The 12,145-nt window shown below is 48.7% G+C and overlaps 1 protein-coding gene across 7 annotated transcripts in view; it reads left to right on the top strand.

The window, feature by feature from the left end:
* Positions 1–12,145, top strand: part of LOC143368867 (protein Skeletor, isoforms B/C) — a 71,863-nt gene that overhangs the window by 16,430 nt on the left and 43,288 nt on the right. For 4 of the 7 annotated variants that reach the window (XM_076812051.1, XM_076812056.1, XM_076812055.1 and 1 more), the window contains exons 1-2: positions 1,414–1,516; positions 4,803–4,983. In XM_076812051.1, coding sequence (XP_076668166.1) covers positions 4,917–4,983 — 67 coding nt within the window. In that variant the 5' untranslated portion in view covers positions 1,414–1,516; positions 4,803–4,916. Of the gene's footprint in view, positions 1–1,413; positions 1,517–4,755; positions 4,984–12,145 lie in introns of those variants that run through there. The other 3 variants (XM_076812053.1, XM_076812054.1, XM_076812052.1) reach the window with 2 other exon arrangements.

Raw genomic sequence — 12,145 nt, forward strand, 5'->3', positions numbered from 1 at the left:
TTATTTTCTTCGCTATTCCGACCAATTGCGATTTTTTTTCAAAACGACGAAACACGCCACCTACTTAGGAACCTAATACTTCTAGCTTCTAAAAAAAATCACGTCGTTTGGACCAATTTTAAAAATGTTATTCTGCTTCGAAGGGTGTTCGAATACTTTTGTCACGTACTGACTGAAAGAACTGTACAGCAGGCTTGCAGAAACGGCTGAATTGGGACTGACCGAGCCAGAGCAGGCCTCCTACACAGTTGTCAGTGAAATTAGGGACACGGAACGAATACAGAACTGACACGGAACTGACACGGAACGGATATGTGTGCGCAGACCTTTACAGTTCCACCCCCGCAGCGGAACACGTGTTCAGCGTAACGTTCTCCGTTCCTCCGTCAGACAAAGTCCCTTTCAATCGAGCAAGAGGCTCCTTTGCCAGGCTATCCGCCCTATCTGTTGAACCCTGACCTATCAGAGGAACGTAGGTGGACAGTATTAGGCACCGCGTGACGGGCTTGCCAACGATTACGGTATTCACGAAAATTGTGTGGGACGTGGCTGCGCGGTGAGCACTCATTTCAAGTTTGGCATTAATGAAGCGACGAGGGGCTGCAAAGGTCGGCTAAGGTTGCTAGTTAAAGTCTCTGCGTTTGAACTTAGAAAAGTGATAAAAAAGAAAGCGGTTCCTACATCGAGAAGACCTTGAAACCTCCGGCTGACCTCGTTCCTATCCATCGGAAGCACCTTGTGCGAAAGCACCGTTCATAAACCATCCTCCATCCATCGCTGCACCATCCTACGACCTTAGAAGTCTCTAAAACAATCCCTCGATAGGATCAAACAGCCCTCCGCGGCAAAAGTTCTCCATCCATCGAGCCAACCCCTCGAAGCCACCCTCCTCGTTACCTCCGGCGAACGTTACACCCGCGCCTTTAGCAGCGGGTCAAGCTCGCCGAGGGACATCAGATCCGATAACAATCGACAGTCCCCGGAGGTGTATCGATAAGTCGTCGCGAGGGTGTTGGTCCCATCGCTAGCGGCGGCCGTGTTAGGGCAGCGGCTCTTCAGGTATTCCTCGGGTGGGGTGAGATTGGGGCGCAGGAACCGGCGTCGGTAATGGTGACTACGTTGGGTGGTGAGTTCCGCGCGATGGACGAAGAGGTGGGGCGGGGGTGGTGGGGACGGATTCGGTGGGGGCGGCAGAGGGCCGGCGGGGGTGCACCGCAAGCTCGAAAGTTGGGAAAAAGCCAAGGAAGGGGTTGTGCCACGAGCAGCGGACCTCGGGGCGAGGGCGCAAGCTCGAGGTCGTCCCTGTGCCCTCCCACTCTGCCACGCGATAGGTGGAGCCTCCCTGGCCGCCAATACATGTCCTGGAGGCCGCGTACGCTACGTGCGTAACCCCCGGCTCAGTCCTTCCACGTCCGAAAACGCGCGCTCCACGCACCCGGTGCGAGCGAGCTTAGCGCGGGCTCTCCCAGCTCTCTCTGCCGCGCCGCACCGCGCTGCGCCCAGCGTAGCTGAACAGGTTAGCGGGACGATTTTGTGCACGGGTACCATCCCCTGTGACGGTTTGCCAGGGATCTCTTCACCGGGGAACACTGCTTCATCCTTGCTGTCGTCCTTGCACTTTCGTCCGCCCGGCCACCTTAACCTAGCGCGACGCTGGCGACCAGTTTCCTCCGCGATCGCTCGTCATCACTGTGTGCACCGCTCCTCTTGTGCGTTGGCTCCGACCGGGTATCAGGAGAAAATCCTCCCTCTTTGCTATTGTTCTTCTATTGTAACCGGACCCTTGCGTCCGCGAAGCGGCTAATTGGTCCGCGTCGGTTATGATCGTTCACTGTGCTGTTTGTGTGCCTGGTTCCCTGCATTCCGGGGCTGTATTGTTTGTTGCGTCGGGTTGACCCGGTTCTCGCGAGCTCCGAGTTACCTCGTCGCTGCGCGAAGTTCCTCTGGAATCGTAGGATTCAGTGCACTCTGTTCCTTCTTATGGTTTGCGCCGACTTGAGGTGCAACGCGTGGTGATTGATAAGCTAGTCACTTGTGATCCATGTAACCGATTCTGAGTAGTTGGAGGGATGCTCGAAGAAGCGAGAGCGCGTAATGCGGGATAAAGCGGGGTGTCGCGGAGGTGTCAGGTAAGGAAGTCTCGAGAGGAACACCGAGTTCAGCTGAATGTTGGTGGCTGGTGGATTCAGTTTGGAAGGGGTGAAGGTTAGAAAGCGTGTTCCTTTTAGGGGTTGTCGTAACCCAGGCTTATCCGAGTGCAGTTGTTGCAAAAATAGAAACAAAAGCGTCGATTTAATCTCTCTACGCCACAGTGGATCCGCACATTGCGGAATATCCAACGAATTGCCACAGAAATAATAACAATTACCATTGAAGCATTTAAATCGAAGCTCACTGGTCGCCTAAAATAGCTCCTTCGACCGATACCATTTCGTGTGCTTTCGACTGTGAACAACTAAATTATAGCATCGGTATTATCACGCAGATAACACGTAACGCAGCTGCATTATGTTCCACACAAATTAATCCAGCCCCAGTGCGATTCTGATATCAATCAGAATCCTGCGGCTGAATCATACGGCTTCGTTTGACCGTAGACTACTTTCGAAAGATTTTCTAGCACACGCTACTTGAATCATATCCACGATAAAAAAAACTATTGCGCCAGCTGACTAAATGTGCGCAACTTGGGGCCCCGCGGAGTATTTAACGCCCGTGGAAGATGACGCGTTCGGTTTGACCCAGCACGATCCGTTTCTACTTTCCAGCGGCTGGTCCCGCGACTATCGACGAACCACGCTCCATAATAACGCGGGTTGGAAACTTTGCGTGCACCTTCGACGCTTCCACTCGCCGATTAACATTGCACGATTCGTGTTTCGAATACCGCGTGCAGCTAGCTTCCTACCGATCCATTCCTGCCGCTGGATATCGCTAGGCAAACGAGCGTGGCGATCAAAGGTGCGCTCTGTGAATGAACCCAGGACACGATCGTACCGATGGCATTTTAATTGTTCCACGATTGCGTCGCGCCTTCGCTCTCTCCTCCGCTCCGTGCCGCTCCGCTGGCCCCGCAATACGCGCGGAGCGTATTGGAACGGTGAAACTTTTGTTAGCCAGCATGAATTTATTATCGCTCCCCAGATTCCCTATGAACCGCCACGCTAAATCGTTTCGTCACCGTGGATCACTTTGGAACACCAGAATGCCCCGAGGATTTCGCGGCTGAAGGGTTGCATCATTCTTTGTTTTCACATTGTCTGTCGATCTTTCTTAACTTACTGGTCAGTTTATACTTCTCCATTATGAACTGTCGTGGAGCAGTCGAATCGTGCTTTTGTGACGTTTCAAGTGAAACATCCTTGCTCTGACAAGGGGAGGGCACCATGCGGTAGACACCGATTTTTATGAGCCCTGGCACGATGGATCTATGTCGAAAATAAGTAAATAGGTGTCCGAGCGTTTCAGCCAATAGGCCTTAATAATAGAGATGTTTACACGGAAATTATTAAAAATTTCATAGTGGCCGTGGGATTTTAGAGGGTAAAAATCCCATTCTACCCTGGCGCTCGCGGGAGATTCCCTTCTGGAGGCGTCGGGGTGCCTTTTGAAGATGTCTCCACGTTAAAGAAAAACTTTATATTTTTTTTTTATAAATTATTTTTTTCATAATTTTTTTTTTAACTTGAGGAAATCTTTAAAAGGCACCCCGACTCCTTCAGAGAGGACTCCCCCGGGGGCGCCAGGGTAGTGTGGGATTTTTACCCATTAAAACCCCACGGCCACTATGAATTTTTTAATAATTTCCATGTAAATATCTCTATTATTAAGGCCCATTGGCAGAAACGCTCGGACACCTATTTACTTATTTTCGACATAGATCCATCGTGCCAAGGCTCATCAAAATCGTTGTCTACCACACGGTGTCCTCCCCTTGTGAGCTTTTCTAATATCTTCGTTGGCAGTTTGTTGCAATTCGTTTGGTTACTGCGCGATTTTTCTCGCGGAGGAAAGATACACACCGCGCAGGTAGAAAGTGCCAGCAGAATTCGTGGTATCTCGAGGTCGTCGTGGCGGGGCAGGCAGTGTTTTCAAAGCCACGAGACTGTACAGAAAAGGTGTGCCACACGACCAGAAGGAAATTTCGGCTAACGATCAGTTGACATTGTCTGGGTCAATAGTCAACACGTCCCACAGAAGTCCCTCGACTGGTCAGTGTCAAGTGTTAATACGATTCAGCACAGTTACTTTCTTCTTCTTCTCGTTGCTCGCGAGTCGTCCTCTATTTGGTGATAAATATTGCTTCTCCACTTTCTCTGTCCAGTACGTTAACTTCTAAGCTCTCTCCAGCCTACAGAATACAAAGAGGGGGTGAACGCTGTCGACGGAGTCTTTCCCATTATTCGAAGCGAAGTATTCGATTTACGTTCGAAATTCTACAATCCCACGCGAATTCTAAAGCTTCCCCAATAGTGTAATTTATCGACCAAGGGTAAGGATCATCCCTCGTAAAACCTCCCTGAATGAAAGCTCCTCGAGTTTCATTCACAAGTACCAAATTCCAAGGACCAGCAATTAGTAACACGTGGAAGGAGGAAAACACGGTATCGTTTCATGATTCACGGATGGAACGTTGTCAAGGACGCTGGCCCGGCGTGTCCTTCCCAAGACCAAAGGCTTCACAAGCGGGACAGCTCGGGGCACGCTCCGGTGTGGGTGGGGGGCAGACGGAAAACCGGGGGGGCAGCGAGGAAAGGCAGTAGTATCGCCGAAGCGTTCACAGTGTCCCTTTCGAATTCCAGATCAAACATAAGTGCGCGCGTGTGGTTCGTGTGTGTGTACATGTGCCATCCTCCTTGTCAGCGGTAAAGCGGGAGAGAAGAGGACTCTGGGCCAACGGCAGCCGGAACCGAAACATGGATGCGACGTCACTGCGGCTCATTTCCGGACTGCTTTTGTTCGCCTACACCACGTCACACTTTGGTAAGTCGTTTTGCTTAATAAAACCAGGTTCGCCTGTGTGCGCGCGCGTGTAGCCCATTGTGCCGGCAGGCCGACCCTGTCGCTGGCCACGAAAGGACATCTTTCTCCTTTCATTGCCGCTGGCATGCATTTAGTATTTAGATGGACGCACAGCGTTTAGAGTAGAACAAACTGTGCTTTAGAAGCTCAAGGGAACAGAGGGGGAATTAAAGAGAATCTTGACCATCCTCGAATCGATTCGGTTAGGGTAGCTCGTGGTAATATGCCACGGTTAACTTTGAAACGCGATAACTCGCAAGTATAAGTAGATACAGGGGAGAAGATAACACCATATGAAAGTGTAACTAATTCTGCGTTTTGAGTAATAAGTAGAGATATGTCAGTTTTACAGTTCAATAATAAACGTGCAAATATAAAAGTCCTCAAAAGTGGCATATTACCCGAATGGTGCGTAAATATGCCACAAGGTATGAGGTAATATGTCACATGCTATCAAACGGGAACTAATCACTCAAATTTTTCAGAATCAACAATATTTGAAAATATTTTAAATATTTAAACTCAATTAAACGTAAAATATATTTGAAAAATGCTATTTCTAACAAACTAAACAGTCTCCAATCTCTACGCAGTCTTCATGGATCCACTTTTTGCAACAAGTAGTTTTTACCCAGTCACATTTAGGTCCTTTTTTATCGTAGTAACATAGTTCACATATTGCACAGTATTATTATAGTAAGTGCATTATTTAAAAAATTATTGAGACGTGGCATATTACCTGCGGTGGCACATTACCTGCGGTGGCATATTACCCCGAGTTACCCTATATGCTTGGAAGAATGGCTTTAAAAGCTAGTTTCAACTATTCCGTCATTGTGAACGCAATCTGTAATACATAATTGAGAGACGTGTAGTTTATAGTTGTGTCGTAACATGTGCTCGCGCCGGGACGGCGTTTCACACAAACGAACCGGACGTTAGGTGTTAGCTGTTCGATATTCGAGCCTCTTACCGTGCAAAAAGCGTTTCGATGTTTCCACGCCGATTTACGTTCTACATGACCATGCACAGATACTCTGGTGTCAGTCGCTGACACAAAACCGCCAGTTCCTCACCCACTAATGTTCCTTAAAATCCAGCAACCATCGTAATACCAGCTGCTCTGCGATCTGCGTCTGCACATTTGTTACCATTATTCAATCAGCTTGCTTCGACACGCCTGTGGTCCAAGTGTTGCGAAAGATTCTCGCGGATGCTCGAACGGCAATCCCTGCGAGAAGCACGCGACGGAGATTAAAGCAGTTGACGAAACAGCCGTTTACGTGGAAGATCCCAGAAGCTTGGTGGCGTTGATCGATCGAACGAGCCGGTCGTCGATTGTCGGGGCCGATGTCCACGTATCGGCGGCTGCGGCGGTTAGGGGTAATTTCAAAACTTTGAGCGATTTAGATGGTAAATTGCTAAGGGAAACGGGGACGGGAGCGAGAGCCACCGCTGGAAAGACGGCAGCAAATGCGTCGCCGTAATTGCATAATGGCCCTGGTGTGTTCTCGTCGAGATACGAAGCCCTGGCCTGGTTTTTACTTGAGGACTTTCACTCCGCATCACCGGGCTCTTCCCTCTCTCTCCCTACACACTTCTCTCTTCCTGGCCTCTCCCTTTCTGCTTCTGTTTCTCTCTTCCTTATATTATTCCTCGCCACCTTTGTTGCACCTTGCCCCGCATTCGCGCCCCGCCCACCCCTCTGTTCTCACCTCGATACTCTTGGTACTCACCGGTTCCTTATCACGTATCACGTCCACCACCAACACCGCCGCAGACAGATCTCGAGGAGCCCAAACAGCGTGGGATGTCGAAGGGAAATAGTAGATACACGTCTCTGTAGTATACCTTCGCGTAATACCTCGCGTGGTTCGCGAGAATCGATATTCCTCGAGCGTTGCAGATCGCGGGCGAACCGGGACGCTCGGCAGAACGTTGCTTCCGCGGGGAGCTCTGCAAGAACGGAGAGATAGTAATGATCGTGTGTATTCAAGGGGAATCTCAATGAACGTTGTGATAAATACAGTTACTCGGGGGGGCGTTCATTTGGTCAGAGCACCCGGTATAAGGAGCTGCAGGGGGCTGTTAGCTGGCATTAGACGGTTTCAAGTACGGAATATTGTTTCTGGAGATCCCGCCGTTCAAATTGCTAGCATTTAGCGGCTTATCTGGATTACCGTTTCCCTGCGCGCGCGCGCGCAAGCGAGCGTACCCTGGGGGAGCGTTCCCGTGGGATAAAAAACTCGAGGCGGAGCGTGTCCCGCGCTTTTCGAAATTCCCTGTTTTCGCCCCGGCCGATGAGAAAAGGATTAAACGGTGAAAAGGATTGGAGACGCGCTTTTCCTCTCTCTCTTTTCGCGCTGTAAAGGAAATGATTCCAGGGGGTGAGGATGCGTAGACTCGAATGAAATGAAACTTTGTACGACTTCGAGTAAGCCGATTCGAGCTGACAACGAGAGAGATTCCATTTGGATATCATAGATATTCTCCTTGGAGTTTCTTATATTTACTTGGGAGAACGTTTTATTAATGACTTCTAGCTTCGTTCGTTCTGCTCCTTTTCTGTGCGCGAGAACGCGTGAACGGTCTCCTGGCGTTCGACCTACTTCTGGATAATTCGAAAGGCTTCTCGCGTGTTCAAAGGTCGATTTCAACTAAATTCAGCCTTGGGGTTAGGACCGATCAGAAGCGTATTTGTGGGCGTCTTCAAGGACCACCCGTATTTGAGAGTGACTGTATTCCTCGCTGCAGCGATACAAGCGTAATATCTGCCGCTGTCCCAGTTCGTATAAATTACTGTTGGCACGAATTAGATAGACCCGCGGCAAGGCGCAAGGAGCAGCCCTCGGCAAAAACTGTGTCCCCGGTAGAGGAAAAGCAATTGTTCACGGTGGATCACCTTCTAATGAAGTTCCACGACCGTCGCCTCCACTGCTAGCCTCCGCTGCTAGCCTCCGCTCCATTCCTCTTCCAGATATTTCTTTGGCAAACTTGCTTCTTCTCCTCTCGTTCGCCTCTCATTGTCTAGAACTGCAAGACTTTGAAAAATGTTGCTTTATCGAGTCGCACGATGTCCCGCTCCGCGGAAACAAAGGGACGAAACATTTTCTCGGCGAAAATTCTATCTAACACTTGACTAGCTTCGCTCAGCAACTCGTTCCTCCTTCTCTGTTATAAATTTACGAAGCGTCTTACAAACACGGGGCGCGCCTTCTCGATATTCCAAAGGAACCGACACCTTCTCGCGCCGAGAATAATCGCACCCACGTGCTCGCAGGAATCATAATTCAACATCGACGAAGAAATAAATATTCGACGAGCCATTCTTGTTGGAGGCAGCCAAATCTCCGGCGCGGGCTATAAATTTCAACGGGCAGAATACCGCCGCGGTGGCAAACTTCCGGGACACCTTGTACACTCGTGCACGAGCAGATAGAGAGGAGCGTAGGCGCACATGTAGCCTTCCAATAAAGCTCCGCTCGAGTGCTCGATCGGCACTCGACGAATCTCGAATCGGACAATACCCTCGTGGTACGTCCGTCTGAAATAACCCATAAGGTCTCTCGAGTGTACATCTATATAGGGGGGGCGTATGGGGTGGTAATGCCTCGTGCCACGGTTGCCAGCATCCTGGCCGTGCAAGTAGTCGGGCCACGTTTTTTTTTCATCTCCTTCGTTGAGGATTACTTCCGTGTCAGCAGTCGGGCCCGATTCTGTTCAATCGACAAGCTTACAGATTACACCGGACACTTGTCTGTAATGCGACGCGTATCGGCTGTAATCCACTCATCTCTCTACTCGAGCCCTGTTCTCCTCATCCACGGGGACGGTCCATGGCGAAATAAGCCAGTTGACGCGATCATGGGGATGTATTTGTGATATTTATGAGGAACCTATTTTCCCATCGGACGCAGAATACATCCAGTAAGGTTAGATATATTTGCCAATGCCAAAGAACTGTCGCAGAGAGCTGGCTCCGTGTAAAAATATTAGGGAAAAATAGGGTGGCTTCCAGGTGAACAACTCGACGTCGGATATGTACGCGGCGGCGGTTTGCAGGTAGCGGAACAGAGGCTGGGCACGCGATGACGGGGTTACGCGATCATACGTTGCAGAAGTAATCGAGCAATTTTTCCCGCGCCCCCTCCGATCCCTTTTTTTTCCCCCTCCCGTTCTCGTTTTGCTTTCCCGCGGGATTACTTTCGGTTGAACGAGTCCCGCTCAGTTGGGTTCAATCTCCGTACTCTCTGTCAGATTACAGAGTACTCGCCGTAGTAACATCTATAGTAACACGTGTGTAGTATCTTGTAAACTGTGTGGCACAGGTGCGCATGCACCAGGGCCTGGCCACCCATATGCACAGCCCGTGCACCTAGCTGCGCCGAGTGAAAAATCGACTGCGTCGGTGCACGTTCGATGCATATCGGGGGCGAGGCGCCTTCCTTTCTTTCCTGCGGAGATTGTCGCGCGATTCCGAAGCCCCTCGATCTCGCAAATTGTTATTCCGGATTATTTATCGTAAACGGGGCGCACGGTGCACCGGCACACTTCGGTGGATTACCTTTAATATCTATCACATTAATTGCGCCATCAAGCTTCGCGTTAAATCGTTGCAGCACGAAACTGTGTAATAACTTTCTGGAGCCTGCGCTCTAAATTCGTTCCTTTGGGAAGACTCGCTAAATCTCAGTAGTAACAGATGAAAGCGTATAGGATGTGAGGAGGAAATACGGACGCTCCTGCTAGTAAAAAAGTTTTGTTAATAGTGACAAAACGATAGACAAAAGGAATCGTTTTCATTGGAACGTCGGAACGAGAGTGAGTTTCGGAGGACCAAGCGTCGCGACGCGTGCCAGTGGCGGGAGGGGGCGACGTTGGGGCGCTCGTCCAGCGTCGTTCCCACCGCGACGCTCGAGGGTAGCGAGTGGGGGGCGTCGTTTGAGCGCTGAACCCGCGACGCTCACCGCCGAGCAGCCTCTACCAGCCCCTACCAACCCCTACGCTACTGTCGAAGTGGAATAGGTCAGTCGGACACCGAATCAACCTCGTAGTTACGATTATTCCTATACACTTTGGAACTTTCGATCTGTAGTATTTGTACATCCACGCTGGCTAAATTATTCGCACCGAAGGACACAGAGGAGGGCTTTGATATGGTTTCGAATCATGGAGGAACTGATACGAAGAGAAGGGAACGTCTACTACGTAGCTTTTAGGAGTGGACGCTATTGTTAGTAAGGAATCTCAATGGCGAGGTTCAATTCTTCCCTTTCCTCGGTGCCGATCTAGAGCAATTATATCAATTACCCTCGTTGCTGCGTTCGCCACACCTTGACACGAATGAAACGAATATAATCGACGTCGGTGAACGCTAAGCTCTAGAATCCAGCGTCTCGTCATCCTCCCGTCCGTGAACCACATCGTAGTCGAAGTTGCCAGTACTCCCAGGAAACTTGCGCAATCTAGCATGACGTAGAATCAAAGGCGAATCTTCCGTGACTCCGTCTTACCTTCAGCGTATAAGGTCCACATGCCACATCAAAGCTCCACTTCGGTAGCTCTTAAATCATCCTGAATTCTTGCCAAGTAAAAAGTCCCCGTCGACTCGCAGAGGACACACGGTCAATCCTCGTGGCCGATGGAACAGCAATCGGGCTGGAATTTCCCCGCAATTGGAACTCGATTGCGACCGGAAAAGCAACTGCGTGGCCGAAGATAGAGGACCGCACGTGCATGGCGGAGGCAGGGTACTCCGAGTAATTGGAGTCGGTAGCGGGTGTACATTTAATGCGTGTACTTGTTGCTCGTTCGCCAGATGCGTGGTTCCCAGAGGACCGTGCACGATCGCTCGGCCGACAAGGCGACGATCGCCCCGAACTTTGTGGTTTGGTGTTAATAGATACAGTATGTAACAGAAGTAAGTAAACAGTCGGAGTTCTAGCAAACAAACGATTGTATCGAAGTAAGTGTTTAATTTCATAGAACAAAGTATATATTTATTGATATTACACGAGACTACTGAAATAACTATACTAATAAAACTTTCACTAATTAATAATCTGTTTAAAAAAAAATGCATGATGTGTGAAGAACTCATAATACAAAAGTAAGTAAACACGAAGTAAATAATAAATTAATACCCGCAATGATAGTTTGGCTAATCGATCGGGTAAGGAGAAAATAATTGAAAATAATTGCCATGTTTTCTCTATTAAATTTTCTAATTCCTTTATATTGCGTGGTCCGTGTTCTGCGATTAGTAATTTTAAGATATACCACATATTTTCAATTGGCGAAAGATCAGGGCTTTGCGGAGGCCATTCCAAAATGTTAATTAAATTTTCTTGTAAATGTTTTTTAACAATTTTCGCCGTATGAATTGGTGCATTGTCTTGTTGGAGTATAAAATCATCTCCTATCAATCGTTTTCCTTCTGGAAATTATAACGTCTTGTAACAATTTCAGGTAAACTTGGGAGTTAACTTTCCCTTTTAAAATTATAATTTTCCCTACTCCAAAAAATGAAGAGGTAATTCAAAAATACATTTCACGAACGGAATACAAAATGAAAAACCAAAGATGTTTACTTACTTTTTTAACCTTTTAATATATATGTTCTAATTAACTTGGCACAATAAACTTAACGCGTAAAAGAAACTTGTGCTCCAAATAGGAATAACAATTGGGGGTCGTCGCCCTAACGTTTGCTGTTTTAGTTTCTAGGATACCTAACTCTAGGTTTCAGAAAAATCTATTCAAACGTCAGAAACTGTCGTGTCTACTTACTTTTGTTACACACTGTATGTAAACGATTGATCTCGGGCTGCGCGGAGGGGGACTCTTCTATCGAGTGTTCTTCTAATCTCACTCCCCACCTGCGACCGATTTTAATCCGTGAAGGCGACTTGTAAGATGGGTCAGATGATGAACGAACCAAGCATCACTGTTTCTCTGTGTCCCTTATCTGTTACTCTGGAAATTGGAGTCCCCACGTTTGCATCTTTCACAGGCATCGAGATATCCCTGAAGCTTCCTTCTTCTTCTTCGCCAGTTCTCCGAGGAGTTTGCCCCCCTTTCGCGCACAAAAAGCTCCATTCCATCCTCGGATTAGTATCGCGTA

Source organism: Andrena cerasifolii, chromosome 5, assembly GCF_050908995.1.
Source record: "Andrena cerasifolii isolate SP2316 chromosome 5, iyAndCera1_principal, whole genome shotgun sequence".
NCBI lineage: Eukaryota > Metazoa > Arthropoda > Insecta > Hymenoptera > Andrenidae > Andrena > Andrena cerasifolii.